Source organism: Melitaea cinxia, chromosome 29, assembly GCF_905220565.1.
Source record: "Melitaea cinxia chromosome 29, ilMelCinx1.1, whole genome shotgun sequence".
Taxonomy (NCBI): Eukaryota; Metazoa; Arthropoda; class Insecta; order Lepidoptera; family Nymphalidae; genus Melitaea; species Melitaea cinxia.
This window is the reverse complement of record NC_059422.1, coordinates 1,905,859-1,924,331: the sequence shown is the minus strand read 5'-3', so window position 1 is coordinate 1,924,331 and position 18,473 is coordinate 1,905,859. Positions and strand designations below refer to the sequence as shown.

The following is an 18,473-nucleotide window of genomic DNA, read 5'->3' as shown; positions in this document are numbered from 1 at the left end:
GACGGCTTAACGTGCTCTCCGAGGCACGGTGGGGAGATTTGATTTTGATTTTGAGATTTGATTGGAGACAAGGATTGCACAAACACCCAGACCACGTCAAACACCTGTATGGCCAATACAAATGTTTGTCATGTGCGGGGATCGAACCCGCAACCGCCAGCGCAACAGGTACAATCCATGACTGTGACCGTTGCCCCAACGCGACGTTAGTACGTATGGTTTAAACAATGCCTTTCGCTTGTATCTGCTAAATTTTATATGAAATCAAGTATTTCTTCTTAAAACGAGGACCAATAATCAGTAAATGCTTAGATATATACTAGAATTTAATTGATTTTATAATATTTATATAAGAAATGTACATTTTAACCGTTTCAAGCTTCCTGGTACATTGTATTGTACCGGTAAATATTTTGACTTTACTGTATGATTTTAATCGGGTTTAATTTGGCTCACATTGATCAAAATAGATTTATTTTCAAACTATTTTATTACCGACTTTTGACCGGCTATCCCCACTAAAAGCTACAGCACCAACTAGGGGTCGGTAAGGCCCAGAACCTGTGACCTATAGTGTTATAAAATAGTCTACAAAATTGTATACCTTGTCTAAATAAAAAATTCTCTTGAACGAGTTGCAACAACTTCATAAAGACTTACTGTTATTATTACTATAAAATCGTTTCTCAAATTAGATCTAATTTTACTACTTAAAGTTTAATTTTCATCACTCCATTGAAAGATATTGTGACAAACTTTTTTTATTTCTATTTTACTTCATTTTTTCCTTTTTTCGAATATTTTTTTCTAGCATTTGTGGTAGATGAAGTCAGTTGACAAATAATACTATATTGACAATATGATAATACGATAAAAATAATGATGTCTTTAATGTTAAAGATTTTGTTAAATCTTAATTTTAATTAGTTTTTTGATATTCAAAATCACGTCGTCAGTATTTCAAAAATATTTTTTCAAGTACAACAAAAAAAAAGTGTGTGTCAGCTCCGACGCACGACTGGAGCTTACTCCTTCAGATCGACTGTCAGTTAGAATAGGCACATAGAGGTTTACTAGTCTAAGAAAAATATTAATACCATATCGAATGGTAAATAAAGTAATCGAATAACGCCACTATCGGAACCCAGTAGAGCTCCGATAGATGGCGTTAACAAAAACGTAACGAAATCATTCATTCATTCAGTAGATTTTACGCCTCATATTTTTTTCATACCGGTGGCCTTATATGACAATCGATTATTAAAGAGTAAACTCCAAAACGTGTCATGTTTATGACGTGAAAAAGATTAGAGAGACAAAATTATAAGTATTGAAATACTTTTTAGTACATAATTGTATGTATTAACAATCGTGATAATGTGAAATGTAGATTAAATTATATTTTTGTAAATTAATATGTAATTATAAAAATATACTCATTAGGACTTAATAAATGGTGAAAATGAATAAAAACATTATTTTTATTTTCAATTAAAAATTTTTTTAAACGATTAAATAACTCTAATCTACTTATAGGAACCTTAGTTTTAATTGTAAATTACCCTCCCACAAGTAATTATTTACTTTGATTTTTAAATTAAGTTTGTATTAGTTTTAATGAGTAATACAAATATTAACTGATACGAAAAAATTGTGTGTCGTCGAATTAATTTTTATCACGAACGAAATTTGTATCACGAGGCTTAATTTTTAAAGATAATTTAATGAAAATTTCTTTTTCCCCAAAAAAAATATATGTGATTATTGGGTATGGTAATCTAAGACCTCACCACATCACCAACAGAGAGTACTGAGTAGGGGGTTACAAAATTGTTAAAAAAGTTCACGTTATTAATGGATGACCCCTAAACCGTAAGAATATGTTTTCATCATTAAAAAAACTACAATATAGAACAAATATTATAGTCGTTTCGGTTATTCGTAATTTGATTTTGACAATCTCCGCCAAACTTCTCTAATTAACAAAATGTTATATTTTATTAAGGTCTGTTTTAGATGTAACTGTTCTTGGTGTAAAAATAATTGAATAATTATGTTACTTTCTACGTTGCTTAGAATTGTTTCAAAGCGTTCGATTTATCGAATTTATTTGTGATAGTTTTTCATGTTTTTATTTATCTTTGTACACCTTTCTAGAGCTATACACCTACTGTACGATGTGATATTAATGAAAAAAATATATTTTTTAGTTTTATGATCTGTTTTTTTATTTATATTTGTCACTAGCATTGCCCCACGGTTTCACATGCGTTAATTTGAGGAAAAAATAATTGTGTTTGCTCGCAAACAAAAAAAAAACCGACTTCAATTCCATCGACGAGTAATACAACGTAGATCGACGAAAAAATAGTCAAGTAACTACGTGTTACCAAAGATTACTCAAAAAGTAGTTATCAGATCTCGATAAAATTTAAATGTGACCACATAATAAACATCCGCTTTCGATAAAATTAAAAATTATCAAAATCGGTACACCCAGTAAAAAGTTATTGCGGATTTTCGAGAGATTCCCTCGATTTCTCTGGGATCCCATCATCAGATCCTAGTTTCCTTATCATGGTACTAAACTAGGGATATCTCCTTTCCAATAAAAAAAAAATTATCAAAATCGGTACACCTAGTAAAAAATTGTTGCGGATTTTCGAGAGTTTCCCTCGATTTCTCTGGGATCATATCATTAGATCCTGGTTACCTTATCATGGTACCAAACTAGGGATACTTTCTTTCTATCAAAAAAAGAATTATCAAAATCGGTACATCCAGTAGAAAATTATGCGGTATAATACAACGTAGGTCGACGAAAAAAGCGTCAAGTAAAAACGCATTATTAGATATAACTCGAAAAGTAGTTGTTAGATCTCAAATAAATTTAAATGGGACCAATTGACACACACCACCTTACGATTAAAAAAAAATTGTCGAAATCGGTCCACCCGGTCAAAAGTTCTGATGTAACATACATTAAAAAAAAATACAGTCGAATTGAGAAACTCCTCCTTTTTTGGAAGTCAGTTAAAAATTTACCTTGCATTGCATTCGTCGATAATGCGCTATCATTCAGTCAGTTCAGCCTATTGCAGTCCACTGCTGGACATAGTGCTCCTCAAGTTCGCGCCAGACATCCCAGTTTTCCGCAATCCTCATCCAGCCTACACCGGCAATCTTACGTAGATCGTCGGTCCAGCGGGCCGGAGGATGTCCCACACTGCGTTTGCCAAGACGCGGTCTCCACTCGAGGACCCGTCTGCTCCAACGGCCATCAGTCCTGTGACACAGATGACCAGCCCACTGCTACTTCAACTTGCTAATTCTGTGGGCTATGTCGGTTACTCTCGTTATCTCGCAGATAGTCTCATTTCATCTCTCGATTCATCCTATCTTTGAGAAAAACCCCAGCATTGCCCGTTCCATTGCACGTTGAGCGACTTTAAACTTGTGGACCAGTCCCTTCGTCAGTGTCCACGTCTCGGCTCCGTATGTTAACTCAGGCAGGACGCATTGCTGGAAGACTTTTGTCTTCAAGCATTGCGGAATCTTCGCATATGCGTATGAATATGAATATGGTAATGCGCTATACAACACAAAAAGTATTTTTCAATTCGGACCAGTATTTCCTGAGAATAGCATGTTATGCTCTACGCCAGGATTTGCTGACCGGAGTTTGCTCCAAAACATTCCCACGACTCGAATCGTTAGCCGAAACTTGTTGCGAAACTTTCCCACCGGGGCATCGCACCTGGGCACCATGTGAAAACGACCCAACACGAAGAATGCAAAACAACCTGATGGCCCCGACTGAACGATGCTTCTTTAATTTTAAGTCACTCTTGTTTCTCACATCGAACAATTGTTGCGTCTAATTAATTATAATTTTGTAATAATAAATTTAATTTTTAATTAAACTTTGCTTTTTTTGCTACCTTCGGCTGTCGCTTTCACAATTAGTTAAAGGAATAAACAAACAAGCTTTTCAGATTTATAATATTACTATAGATGAAGAAAAAAGGCCAATTCAGAAATTTAAACGAATGTACCTATACCCGATAATGTGAGCGATTATTTATTTATTTATTTATTTATTACAGTTTACATTTATTACACTTACAGTTACAACCAGGCATGGAGGCATGAAATTGAAGGATAAGTCAAATCATTCTCTCTTTGTGCATGTCTCCGACTGCATGTTATGTACGACGTTGCATAAAGTTTCGAAGAACTACCGTATTAATATATTTTAAATCTACAGCACAAAATGTTTGATATTGTTTCTATTTATTTCGCTGACTTTGTGTGCATATTAAATTTTTATCTTGTTCCAGCTTTTTCAGTTGATTTTCTATTAGTTGTTCTTCACGCAGGCGGGTTTTTTGTTTTTTTTTTTAATTATTATTTTATAATCAATATTATAATCGATTTTATAATCGAAAAAAGAATCGATTCTAAAATCGATTATAAATAGAATATCGATTATAAAACAAAAAAAAAACGATTATAAATAGAAAAACAATTATAAAAAAGAAACGAATCGTTTTGTCGCCATTTGTTTTTCATTATTAGTCTGTCAATGATAAATAATACCACATCATGTATATTTAAAAACGTTTATTAAAAGAAAATCACATATTGCACAACTCATTACTCACTTATAATTTTAAATTACTGCACTACATAACATTTTTCATTAATTTTCACAGATTTATTGTCATTTAAGTCTTGGAAGCACAATTATTATAATTATAGCATTTATATAATATTAAAAAAAAGAGAAATTTTGTAAAGAAGTCAATAAGATTTTTTTAAAAGTAGTTTTAATCATTTTGAAATACATAAATAGAATATTTTGGCAATAACTATAATAATTATATTGTATTAAATTTTACGTCTTTTTGTGGTTTCGCATCTAAACATTTAAAAAAATTATATCATAAAAATAATTATATAATAAATATAAGGTTGTCTGGAAGAAATCGCTCTTAGCGATAAGACCGCCTTTGTACATCTTTCTTTGTATGTATCCCTTTTTGTAACATTTCTTTGTAGTGTACAATAAAGAGTATTTATTATTATTATTATTATTATATAAATTATATATTTATATATTAAGTTTCATATGCCACACTTAATCATATTAATATTACATAAATTAATAACATTTTTATTTTATAATTTAAATTTGAAACGTCAATAATAAGTAAGTAGATACAATGTCGTTTGAAATTATCACAATTTTCTTTGTCATTCAATGATTCAATTAAACTTAATTTCTGTTATTGTTAAATGTATCACAAGAATTTATGAAAGTTTTGAAATATAAATAATAGTTTAAAGAATAATGTTATCAAATTAGTGTATTGTCATCAGTCCTTGATAAGTCTCAAGTTTAAATGAAATCTGAACGTTTAAAGTGGCTCAAAATGAAGTTAAAAAGAGTCAATTATAAACATACGAACATACAGATGAAGCTAATAAAAAGCGTGTAATAAAAAGCTGTCCCTTGCCTATAATATTTACTAGGAAGGCGAGCTAAAACTAAATGGAATTCAATAAAAGATACAAAAATAAAACGCGATTTAATACATTCAATTTCGATCCGACGATTGACAATTTCATAACAATACTTTAAACCTCAAAACACACTTCTCTTATATATATATGAAGAAGGCACATCTTTAATAATATTTTGAACACAAACATGAACTTGTATTTATATCAATAGTGAATAAAAAAAAAAAAAACAGAAAAATATGCCTTATTGAGGAAACATGGATGAAAAACAGTAATAAAAACTTGGAATGAGATTTTACAGAATTAACTTTTAAAAAAAAAGTATAAAGTATTAAAATAAAGTTATTAACAATTAATTTATATTGCGTTGCCATTTATTTTTATAAATTTATGTTCAATATACCGATAACGGCAGAGCTTGTTGGCGATCTCTTATCATTTATTGTTAAAATACACTATCTTCACTCTTTACCTTACCCTTTTTCCTCCTATACCTTAGTTGTCTGGAAGAAATCACTCTTTTAGCGATAAGACATTTGTACATCATCATCTAAATGTATTTTTTTTTTTATCTTATAGTGGTGTAAAGTAAAGATTATTGTTATGACCTTAAACTTGTTTAATTTATAAAATGTTACAGCCAATTTGAACATTTGTCACTGAACTTACCACGATTGTCATTTTAAATATTTCGACGACATTGCATACACTGGTCATGGGTGACTTAAAGCCACCGAACTGTTAGTAGTTTCAAAATTACAATTGTGGTAAGGCCTTGAGAAATGTTCAATAACAACAACACAAATGTTCTTTAAGCATAAAGATAATTTACTTCATATTTAAGCACTGGCAACCTCCTACACGTAATGTCACAATGACGTATGTTTACGGTTACCAATAAATCATTATATAAACTAACTAATGAACACACAGCAAGCCCGGTACAATCAAAAAGTTTCTTGAAATGTTTCTTCAAATCTCTTCAACATACAAAAAAACAATCATTTCCTACTTCCTATTCATTATATGTATATACTGGCATCCTTGAACACTCACAACTATCTAAACGCCCCATATTTACAGTTCCTCCTTGGCCAGTGGTTCCTCAGGAGTATCCTCAGCGGCCAGTTCCTCTTCATCATCATCTGTATCATCGTAACCATCGGAGTCGGGGGCCTGCTGGTGAAACTGTGTCTGGGGCAATCCGCCGAAACCGTAGGGATCGGGTCCGTGGACCTGAGGAGTAATAAAATTAATTTATTTATTAGGATCACCAACAGAAACTACAACACTAATACAAAAAAAAAAAAAATTACATAATTGATTTAACAGTTTAAAGGTAATTACAACATACATTAAAATATATATATTTATATATATATATATATATATATATATATATATATATATATAATCGTTTGGCCATTGACTCATCACAAAATCGCACAAGTTGCTGGATGCATAAAGATGACATTTGGCAGGGAGGTAGTTTATAGTCAGTAGACATCCGCCAAGAATGAATTCTTCCGAATTAAAAGATTTAATTATTATAAAACTAGAAATGACTACTTATTTAAATGAATTAAATAATAATTGTGAGTTTTCTTTTTAGTTTCGAAATTATAATTAATTATTTTTATTTGTATCATTTCCTTTAATAATCTTTTCTATTTTAACAATTAATTTTGTTGTATAAAATGTAAATGGTATTCTGTAAAAAAAAATGTCTTATTCATCATTCATTTATTAGTCAACTGAAATTTTTATGTGACATAGGTACGGAGTTATACGGGAAGAATACAAGCCTAAAGAAGGTGAAGAAGGTCACTCAGTCCGAGTCCTGAGGCAACAAATATTTACAATTTAAAATACCTTCTGTTTTGAAGTTGGCTATTAATAATTTTGAAGCTTGTCCATAATTTTAAAATTACTATTTGTAACCTATTATAAACTCCAACCCTTCTATATGGAGGACGAGGCTTTTGCATAGTAGTGGGATCACGATTCACGATTCAGCCTGCAACATCCCACTGCTGGGCATAGATAGGCCTCTTTCTCCATGTAGGAGAATGGTCAGGAGCTTAATCCACCACTCTGCACCACTGTGGCTTACCGGATATATTCCCTACCATACGTAACAATTGTTGTCAGGTCTCTATGATAACAGCACAGTAGTGGGATGTTACAAGTTAGTTCAGTTCAGGTCACTTCTAGTGTCCATCATCTGCACTTGAAGTAGTGCCTACTCGAATAACTAACTCTACAGCCACGTGCATTGATAACATATTTACAGACAGGACTCCGTCCTTCTCAGCTATAACAAATAAATTACATTCCGATCACTGTGGCCAATTAATCAGCTTCAATTATAATATGGATAAGCAGGTTGGTAAGAGGAAAGTGGTTGTTCCAGTGACTGTTAAACGTATGGAGATATTTAGAAACACTTTAAAAAATCATTATGCCATCAATAGGTGGTATTAATGATAAATATCGACACCAGCAATTTATACTAAGCTAACTCATAAAAGTGAACTTTACAATAGAGGCTTATAAAAGGGAAAAACGTGATACCTTTTATATTAATTAAGAAACTTATTTGAAATTTGGTATCTTTAATAGTTAATTTATTCATTGCAATTTCACAATTTTTATTATTAGAAAAAAAACACATATATTCAAGTTGCATTAAGAATACCAACTTATCGAAAATTCGAGTTGGCGTAGTATAAATTGTTGGTGTCGATATGGAGTTTTATGCGGTCATATAAACAGTGTGTTCAAGACTGTATTTATACCAAAAAAAATCTCTCGACTCCGGAATATTTCTAGATAAAAGTAGGCAAAAATTATACGATCTCTTACACGAGAAATCGTATTACACAAACATTGTTTTTTGTAATTATATTAAAAAAAAGATTCAACATTTTTTAAACTTGTTTGTCCCGCGGCTAAGTCAACAATATTCATTAGAAATAAAATTAAGTCTAGTAAAAACAAAATTAAAATAACTTGGAATATTATAAATACCGAAACTGGAAAATCAAAAGAACGTAATGGTGTCAGTGAACTAATCATTGACAATCGCTCTATTAAGGCGGTTAATCAGGTGGCAACAGCTTTGAAAAACACTTTGCTGACATTCCACTTTCGACAACTAAGGCGCTTATATTATCGCCCGAAGTCGCTGAATCGTTGCTTAAACAAAATGTAAATGCGTGCAAAGGTGATTTTATTTTTAAACCCATAGATGCTAATGAAATTGTTAAAACGTTTAAAACTTTAGAAATTAAAAACACCGCTGACCTCTGGGGTATATCTGTTAAAATTATTGGTACAACTGTTGATATCATAGCACGACACTTAGCGATTATATTTAATGAATGTATTATAAGTGGTGAGTTTCCTGATCTTATGAAGCATAGTAAAGTTATACCTTTGTTTAAGTCCGGTTGTCATACAGATCCAACAAATTACAGGCCCATTTCTATTCTACCTGCCTGTAGTAAAATATTTGAAAAAGTGATTCTCGGTCAGCTTTTGAACCATTTCTCAACAAATAATCAGACGACCGTGTGTGTATAAAAAAAAAAAAAAATCTTTTACATAACAAGCAGTTCGGTTTCACTAAAGGACGCTCAACAACTGATGCCGGTGTCGAGCTTTCTTCGATAGTCAATGCTTGGGAGGAGTCGTGTGATGCTTTAGGTGTATTTTGTGATTTATCTAAGGCATTTGACTGTGTTCATCATAACACATTAATCAGGAAACTCAGTCACTATGGTATTAAAAATACCGCACTAAAACTTCTGAGTTCTTATCTTAGTGATAGAACTCAGAGGGTTGAAGTGAATGGTACTAAGTCGCCTGGGTCTCATATACAGTTGGGGTCCCACAAGGCTCAATTCTTGGTCCATTTTTGTTCTTAATATGCATATACGACCTACCGTGTTTAGTAGAGAAGAAGCATGAGATTGTGTTGTTTGCTGATGATACTTCATTAATATTTAAATTACGGAGACAAGAAACCAACTATGACGATGTAAACAATGCTCTCTCTGAACTGGTGCACTGGTTTAGTGTGAATAACTTACTTCTTAATAGTAAAAAAACTAATTTAATCAAATTTTCTGCTCCAAATGTAAAACAAATGGATATGCAACCAAAACTCATGGTGATAAATTGAACTTAGTTAACTCAACCGTTTTTCTAGGAATCACCATTGATTCAAAGTTGCAGTGGGGACCCCATATCTGTCAATTGACGGATAGACTGAGTTCGGCAGCGTACGCGGTTAAAAGAATAAGGTTATTAACAGATGTCGATACAGCTAGATTAGTTTACTTCAGCTACTTCCATAGTATAATGTCTTATGGCATTTTGCTATGGGGCAATACGGCTGATATTAATGTCATTTTCATTCTGAAGAAAAGGGCTATCCGTTATATTTACAAAATGGGATGTAAAGAATCTCTGAAAGAGAAATTTAAAGAGATCAACATCCTGACCTTTGGGTTGCAGTATATTTATGAAATTATAATGTTCATACGGAAAAATAGGCATTTATTTGTTAGCCATAGTGATCGACATGCCTCACATAATGTAACACTCAGGAACGACCACAAAATAATATTTCCTAAATGCCGGCTCAGGAAAAAAAGTAGTTCCTTTATAAGAATGTCTATCTTATTATACAATAAGATTCCGGCTGCGCTTCAATCTCTGCCTTTACTGAAGTTTAAAAAAATTACTAAGCGAACTTTATGTAATAAAGCCTATTAATAACATCAATGAATATCTTAATGATGAAAAGGCATGGGATTGAATAAGGCTCGACTAGGCTATGTCTTTGAACTCAATCTGTAAATAGATATAGTTAAAATATTGTGAGCAGGTGACGTGTGGTGGTTTTGACACACACGATTGTCGGCTGTCTCGTGTTTGTCCTGATCATACTGTTACTTTTTGTCTTGTATATGACTTTTAATTTTTAAAAGAGTACCGAGAGTTTTTTCCTCTGGCTTTTTTTTCTCTCGGCCTACACTAGGGACATTAGTTTATCTTATTTATTGTAATATTTAATAAAGCCGAGGACATAATAGGAAGGTAATATCTACCGAGACATTAAAAATTTTAAGTAACTTAATATGTTGATTATGTTGACTAAGTTAAGGTTACACATAACACTGAGTATATTACCTAAGCTTGTAGTGTACCCAATGTTAAGATATAAATTTTTATTTTATTATTTGTATTTTTTGCTGCCTTAGCTTTCTTTTATTACTGTCGAGTTTTTTTTCTCATTTTTTTTTAATTTATTTGTATTATTATTTCTGTAATTGACATTATTTTGACTTTCGTTAAGTGTGTATATCACCTTATGACTTATGTTTTCTTTTCATGTTTTTATTTTATTTCATTTCATTTCAGTGTCTAAGCCTCACCTTAATATACTCGGCCTCCATCTCAGGCGTCCACGTGGTGTCATTTTCGTTGGGCAACATCCACTCCTCACAGTACTTCGCGTGATCGAAACAAATCTGCAGATTACGATAAATATTGTTTGAAATTTTTCTTTTTATTTATTAACGACTTATTAAATAATTGTGTATGCTCGCAAACGAAAAAAAAACCGACTTCGATTACATCGACGAGTAATACAGCGTAGTTCAACGAAAAAATAGTCAAGTAACTACGCGTTATCAAAGATTACTCAAAAAGTAGTTATCAGATCACGATAAAATTTAAATGTGACCACATGATAAACATCAGCTTTCGATAAAATTAAAATTTATCAAAATCGGTACACCTAGTAAAAAATTGTTGCGGATTTTCGAGAGTTTCCCTCGATTTCTCTGGGATCATATCATTAGATCCTGGTTACCTTATCATGGTACCAAACTAGGGATACTTTCTTTCTATCAAAAAAAGAATTATCAAAATCGGTACATCCAGTAGAAAGTTATGCGGTATAATACAACGTAGGTCGACGAAAAAAGCGTCAAGTAAAAACGCATTATTAGATATAACTCGAAAAGTAGTTGTTAGATCTCAAATAAATTTAAATGGGACCAATTGACACACACCACCTTTCGATTAAAATTTTAAAGATTTTTAAGATTTTTTCGAAATCGGTCCACCCGGTCAAAAGTTCTGATGTTAACATACATTAAAAAAGAACAACTTCTTTTTTTAACCGACTTCAAAAAAGGAAGAGGTTATTCAATTCGCCCGTATATATTTTTTTTATGTATGTTCGGGGATAACTTCGTCGTTTAAAAGGAGATATCCCAGAGAATATCTAGAGAGAGTACTCTTGTATATATATACAAGAGTACTCAACAATGGTAAGTATTATGTGTTTTTGGATCAGAAATTCGCAAAGCACACTACATAGACAACAAGATACGGCAGAACAACATGACGTAGACTCAAAAAACACTCCAAAAACAATCGGTTGTCTGTTAAGTCGGTTTACGGACGATAGTTTAACGTGACAAAGTCATAACAAAACATCTCCTCGGATGGATAGGCGAATCGAGTGGAAGAGAGATAGATGCGGCGCAAGCGTACAATGCGCGTAACGGGAGAATGAGCGCAACGCTACAATGAGTCATCCTTTTTCGTGCATGGCGCCGACGTTCATCGATTTATTAGACGTTGTCACGTCAAAGAGAAGTATTAATTTTATTTTATTTTACCTCTCTCTCCGCATTCGGCATGACATCGTCTTCCGGTCTGTTTTTGTATAAATCTGTGATTTCATCCTCGTTGTCTTCGAACATTCTTTCACACTGAAAAATGTTCAAATATTAAATTAATGAATATAGAATTATTCAAACTGAAACGCTAAAGTCAAATATAAACGTGGAATCTATACATAATATAATAAAATGGTAGGAAAGTCAAAACTGTACATTGAATATTTTTTTTTAAAGAATACTCGGGGTGTGATCTACAATCGATACCGAAGCCAAAAATATTGTTTTTAGAATTTTTGTCTGTTTGTCCGGGATAAACTCAAAAAGTACTGCACAGATTTACTTCAAATTTGGCACGAATATTATTAAGAAGTCGGGTCAACATATAGGCTACATATTATCACGCTATCACCTTTATTTCTTCAAGGCATTCTGTAACGTGTAATCTAACGACGCATATTTGAATGTTGCTATTATGTTAATAACCATGCTATAAACTAGCTTCTTACTAAAAATAAAGACATTCTGTAGTATATTTAGTATCAGCATTGCACCCGTGCGAAGCCGGGGCGGGTCGCTAGTAAATAAATAAACGCCCCCCGCTCAAAAGCTCCCAGTACGATTTCCTGCTGTGTAGAAACACAATACACAAGCACAACCATACCACGGCAAAACATCGGTATGGCCAATACAAATGTTTGTAATGTGCGGGGATCGGACCCGCAACCGCCATCACAGCAGCCACAATTCAACGTTGCGACCGTTGAAAAATGCAATAATCTTGCGGTAGGATATTCACCCTATTGTTCTTTTAACATACTACCCTCATTACAACTAAATTCTTATAATTTTATTTTTGTTAGAGTCTAACAAATTTTACTTCAATAACATTTTCCAAAAAGATTTTTCAAATTATTTAATCTCTATACAGAATTATGCATATAGGAGAGCTGTGGGTTCAATACTAATCCTACCTTGTGCTCGAACTACTTCTTCTATTTGACTAATTTTTTTTTTTTTTGTACCTTACTTAGAAATAGTATGTTGGTTTTTCAAACGTTTTTAATTTTTACTTTTTATAACATACACACAGTCGTCTGTTCCTATGGTAAGCAACTTGATGCTTGTGTGACTATTGCTTAATAGGTAATTGCCGACAGGTATATGTACGCTGTTTTGATATATATATATATATATATATATATATATATATCAATATATATATATATAGAAATAATACATATATAAGCAGAATCGGCAGATGTTGTCCTGTCTGGAAAACAACTACCAAATTTGATACATACCGATAGGAGCGCCACCTACCGGGTCCAATTAAGATAAAAACTACCCTATCTCCCAAGTTGGACCAAATTATAGATGCTTACAAAATTTGATAAAAATTGGTAGTTTCGGAGTTTATCTGAAACATATACGGGCTAAGATCTAGACTAGATAAAACCGAATTAGAAAAACCGAATTATGGGGTTTTTGGGTGTGGAGGGTGGAAGGTGTAGGGGAATCTATACAAGGTAACACTGTCACACCTCAAAACCTCATGGTTATGGAGATATCCATGGTTAAAGTTTTGAGGTTAGAAGAAGAATTTAAAGCTATTATAATACCTTTGAGCTCGTACAGTTTGCATTGTGTGACAAATCGACACTTTTAAACAAAATAACGCGTCAGACATAATATTCTAATAAAATTAGTAACATTGCGTGCTAGAATATAGGTTTAGAAATTCGAAAAATACCCAAAACCGAATCGGAGCACCCCACTGTCCACGTGGTCTTGGTCTGTCCTACCCCTAGAGTGTTTTTTTTGTGCCGCGGAGGCGCGGAGGGAGGGCAGCCCTCGCCCGCCGTGCGAAAGCGCGCGAACGAATGCGGAGAGGAGCGGCTGAGGCTCCACCAGCCTCCGCTGCGGAACGGAGCATGAGTGAGCGTGCTCTCGCACGGCGGCGGGCGGAAGGGCTGCACTTCCCGCAGCGCCGGAGCCAAGCGTTCCTCTAACTTTCGAAATTCTTCTTCTAACCTCAAAACTTTAACCATGGATATCTCCATAACCATGGGGTTCTGAGGTGTGACAGTGGTACCAGGGGTAGCGTTCCCCACCCTCTCCCTCCCTTCCCCCCACGGTCCCGAAATTCAGTTTTACCTAATCTAAAGCTTTACCCATATACGTGTCACGAAATTTTATATATATACCTAGATAAATATAAATATTACACCCAGAGTCAGGTGGGAATGGAAGCAGGGCCTTTCCATCAACAGGTCCTATTTAATTAAATACTTGAACGCATTCTTTATAATTAATATAAATATAATTTCAAAACTCACATAATACTCTAAGCTCTTGTTAAGATCATCGTCAGTGACGAACTTGGTCTTGGAAGATTCGGGGTTCATGCCACCATCCGGGGTCATCAGTTGTATGATGGCCAGCTTGCCGGTCGCCTTGTAGTACACACGGACGTAGTCATCCATTTTCTTGCCTGGGGAATAAATATATTGATTATTATAATTTGTTAGCTACTCCACGCGGTTTTATCCGCACAATTTCGATCTAGTAGAAATATCGTAATAAAAAGACTATTGGCGCAATTTGCTTGCTCCTACGGGTTTGCGAGTTTAATTCCTGCCTGAGTCTCGGTGTAATATTTGTATTTATTTTTAAATGTATTGTTTCGTTTAAGGATAGCTTGGAAGGTTCGCTGAAAGTCAAAACTGATCTTTAACGAGGCCACGAGCTTGTTAAATAATTATAAATGAAATAACCAAAAGAAATACAAAGATATCAGGATTTACATCATATCTTATCTTTTCAACTAATCCTGCTAATGACTGGTGTCTGAACGATGCGAAATATGTTATAACTAATCACAATTATTTCAGTTTTTATTACAATTAAAATTTAATAAATTTTTAAAATATAATTTATATTACATAAGAATTAATGAATAATTATTATTAAATAATAATACAATATATAAATAAATTCACCAAAAAAAAATTTTTTTGCAATAGCAGATTTCTTTTATTATAACAAATAATAATAATTAAATGTGCTGCACTGAACTTGAAACTTAGCTATTGTATATAGGCAACAGTGGAGTTATATCTAAAAAATGTTAACAGGCAACAAAACGCACAGTCATGTAGATAATATACAGATCGCTAACTATATATTAGTTTTTAATACTACGATATTGATAATAATTACTATTTTTAATATCCGATGTAGTTCTGACATGTGCATTGTGCATAGATTACACAAGAAACACATAACACAACACATAAAAACTATAAATATTATGTGTATGGAACTTCATTGTGTTTGTCTTATTATGTAAACAAATCTTAGAATTCTTTAATGAGAGGAAATCAATTATTGTGTTTGCTCACAAACTAAAGAAAACCTACTACAATTACATCGACAAGTAATACAACGTAAGTAGATGAAAAAAATTAACAAACGCTCTAGTCGTCACTACGATTTTCGAGGATTTCCCGCGATTGCTCTGGGATTCCATCATCAGATCCTGGTTTTCTTAACATGGTACCACCCTTAGGGTATCTCCTTTCCAACAAAAAAAGAATTATCAAAATCGGTTCATAAACGACGAAGTTATCCCCGAACATACATAAATATCAAATATATATATGCATTAACAATAACTAACAAATAAGCACATTCAAACAAATAAACACTTCAGCTTTATAATATTAGTATTATAATAAGGCTGAAATATAGGAATGTCAAAGTTAAATATAAAAATTCTTACAAATGCCATCAATAAGTTCCGAGATGTAGACAGCAGAGCGGTGAGCGGGTACTTTTTGTTGCATTGTGTTGCCGCTGGAGTCCATTCTGAAGTTACCTACCTGAAATTTGGAATATTTCACATATAACTAACTAAAATGTACAACTTTCCTGCACAGTACAGTTAGAGCCCCTGTGGGCAATATAGGTTAGGGGCGGCTATGCGCTTGCGATGCTTCAGGTGTTGCAGATGTCTATAAGCTATGGTAAGCACTTACCATCAGGTGAGCGGTATGCTTGTATGCCGGCCTAATTACGGTATATAATAATAAAATAATAATGAACGCTTCACTGTTGTGTGTCAAGCATTTAATAATATATACATCCTACTATATATTCAATTTAGTGTCATATATTCAACTTTGTGTCATATTGACTTTTCTTTTTTCTTTTACCATATGAAACTATAATTATGATTATGTACAGCGACTGGTTTATTTTAAATATTTTTTTTTTAATAAAATTACATTTTTCAACTACGAGTTTTGCTTGAATCTCTAATTATGTTTTAAAAAAAAATAAGTAAAAATTTATATAATTTTATTGGTTACTTACATCAACTTTTTTCCATTTTTCAACGCCCTTAATAGCCTTATTGAGCTCTTCAAAGGTCTGGCGGCATACTGAAATTAAATATATCACTTATAAAAATATTTTTCCGGGAAAAAAGTCACAGGAAAAAGTTATAAACAAACCTAAGCATCTTAAGTTTTGTGGATCAATTTTCGCCGAAACTGCAACGAATAAAATAGCCACACTGAAAATAGCAGTATTTAACCGCATTTTCTTAGGATTTATTAAATGAACAATGTACAATTTTCAATGAAAACCACAGAAAAATGACTTTAAATTCGTAAGACGTGTTAAGATAGTTTATCAATTTCCGTCAAATACACGCACTCAAATCCGATTGGTTCGTTTAAAAGAGCTAAATAACAGACGAAAAAAATGAACTGATCGCTTATTTCATTAGGGTTCTGTACAGAAATTATTAGGAAAAAAATAAACAATTACTATAACAGGAATACAGGACTCAATTTAACGTTTTATCATCGTGAAAAGATATTATAATTATGAAAAGTAGTTAATTGAACATTACCTGGCAACATTATTATCTCCTATTAAATGGTTTTCAATGAAAATGTGAACGGATGTCAAAACAAAAACTAAATATATAAAATCTTTAATGCGGTTGTCTATTTGTAGAATACTTATTACCTAAATTAATTAATTAATAAATTAAATTTACAAACTGGTTTTAAAAGTGTGAGTCATGTCATGATAATAAAAAATAATTTGTCCTTTCTTGCTCCCTTGCTTACCCATTCTCCGGTTTCCGCCCGCCGCCCTCCAACATCAACCGACCCAAACTAAACCAACAGTTCGCATTCGGTCTCTCTCCGCGTAGGACGATTGCTAAACGTAATGTGTATTTTTTTTGTGCACATCAAATCTTCTCAAAATCTCAAAATACCATAATCTGCTTGTTTATTTCGTCAAAAAGTGATTAATTCGTGATTACTAAGAAGAAAGAAATCCGTTTCGAGTAAAAATAGAGGTAAGTGCCCAGTTGACAGACTGCGTCTTATCCGATTTGATGCTTATTAATTAGTATTTTGATTAATACGAATGACCTTTTTTACTTTATTTAAAACATTTATAATTAAATAGCATTATTTCGATACCATATTGCATATACATTGAATTTCCACCTGTACTCACATACGTTACGATTTAATTATTACGATATTAATAATAGTCTGTCCGTGTTATTATTTACGTGTGTATTGCAAATAAAATCAGTGGTGTTGTAAATGGTTAATTTCGTATTGGTATACCCCGCGCTCTCTACGACGACTTGGCAACGCGACGTTCAGTTAATGGTGAAAAAAATGCTATCATCGTAAACAAGCAAGTGCTGAATCCTACCGGCTTTTCCCTTTGTATTCCGTGTGAAATCGGCCCTTTGTCCTTCGTCAGGCAGCGCTGGGTGCGCCGGGTATAGGAATTTCGACTCTAGAAAAGTGCCATAATACATGATGATATACATTCATCGCTCGGGCCGCGATCCGCCGTTCCCCGCGTCGTTTCCACGGCGCTGTGTTCGTGTATACTTACATCGGGTACGTCAGTGTGGTTGTGCGGTAGTTTGTTTATAGTACGGGCTCGAATGAAATAGTCCGTATGAGATCCGCGTAAGGTTTATTATGGTATGTAGGTCGGCGTCCTCGTCGGTGTTTGTCTATCGATCTCTGCGGTGGCCAATGGCACATGTCCTGCGCGACCGTGCCTCGCCCCGCTCCGGTGAAAGCCGGTGCGATGTATCACGCTCGCTATATTATATTATGTACTATCTTATCATGTTAGACGCTGTTACGTTGCTCGCTTTGTCCGCCAGCGGCCGACTAGATTTCATATTTATAC

The 18,473-nt window shown here is 33.3% G+C and overlaps 1 protein-coding gene across 1 annotated transcript; it reads right to left on the bottom strand.

Annotated features, from left to right (window-relative positions):
- Positions 1–5,580: 5,580 nt before the first annotated feature.
- On the bottom strand, positions 5,581–16,969 carry LOC123667869 (protein seele). Its single transcript, XM_045601703.1, has 7 exons — positions 16,745–16,969; positions 16,605–16,672; positions 16,012–16,111; positions 14,567–14,721; positions 12,228–12,320; positions 10,971–11,066; positions 5,581–6,762 (listed from the first exon to the last, which is right to left on the bottom strand). The coding sequence occupies exons 1-7, from the start codon at positions 16,830–16,832 to the stop codon at positions 6,604–6,606; spliced, it is 759 nt and encodes a 252-aa protein (XP_045457659.1). The 5' UTR covers positions 16,833–16,969; the 3' UTR covers positions 5,581–6,603.
- Between the last annotated feature and the right edge of the window lie 1,504 nt (positions 16,970–18,473).

Coding starts and splice junctions, on each gene's coding strand:
- LOC123667869 (XM_045601703.1), bottom strand. CDS start 16,832: ATGCGGTTAAATACTGCTATTTTCAGTGTGGCTATTTTATTCGTTGCA. Junction 14,722..16,011: donor GGAACTTATTGATGGCATTT/GTAAGAATTTTT, acceptor TTTATTCCCCAG/GCAAGAAAATGGATGACTAC. Junction 12,321..14,566: donor ACAAGAGCTTAGAGTATTAT/GTGAGTTTTGAA, acceptor AACATTTTTCAG/TGTGAAAGAATGTTCGAAGA.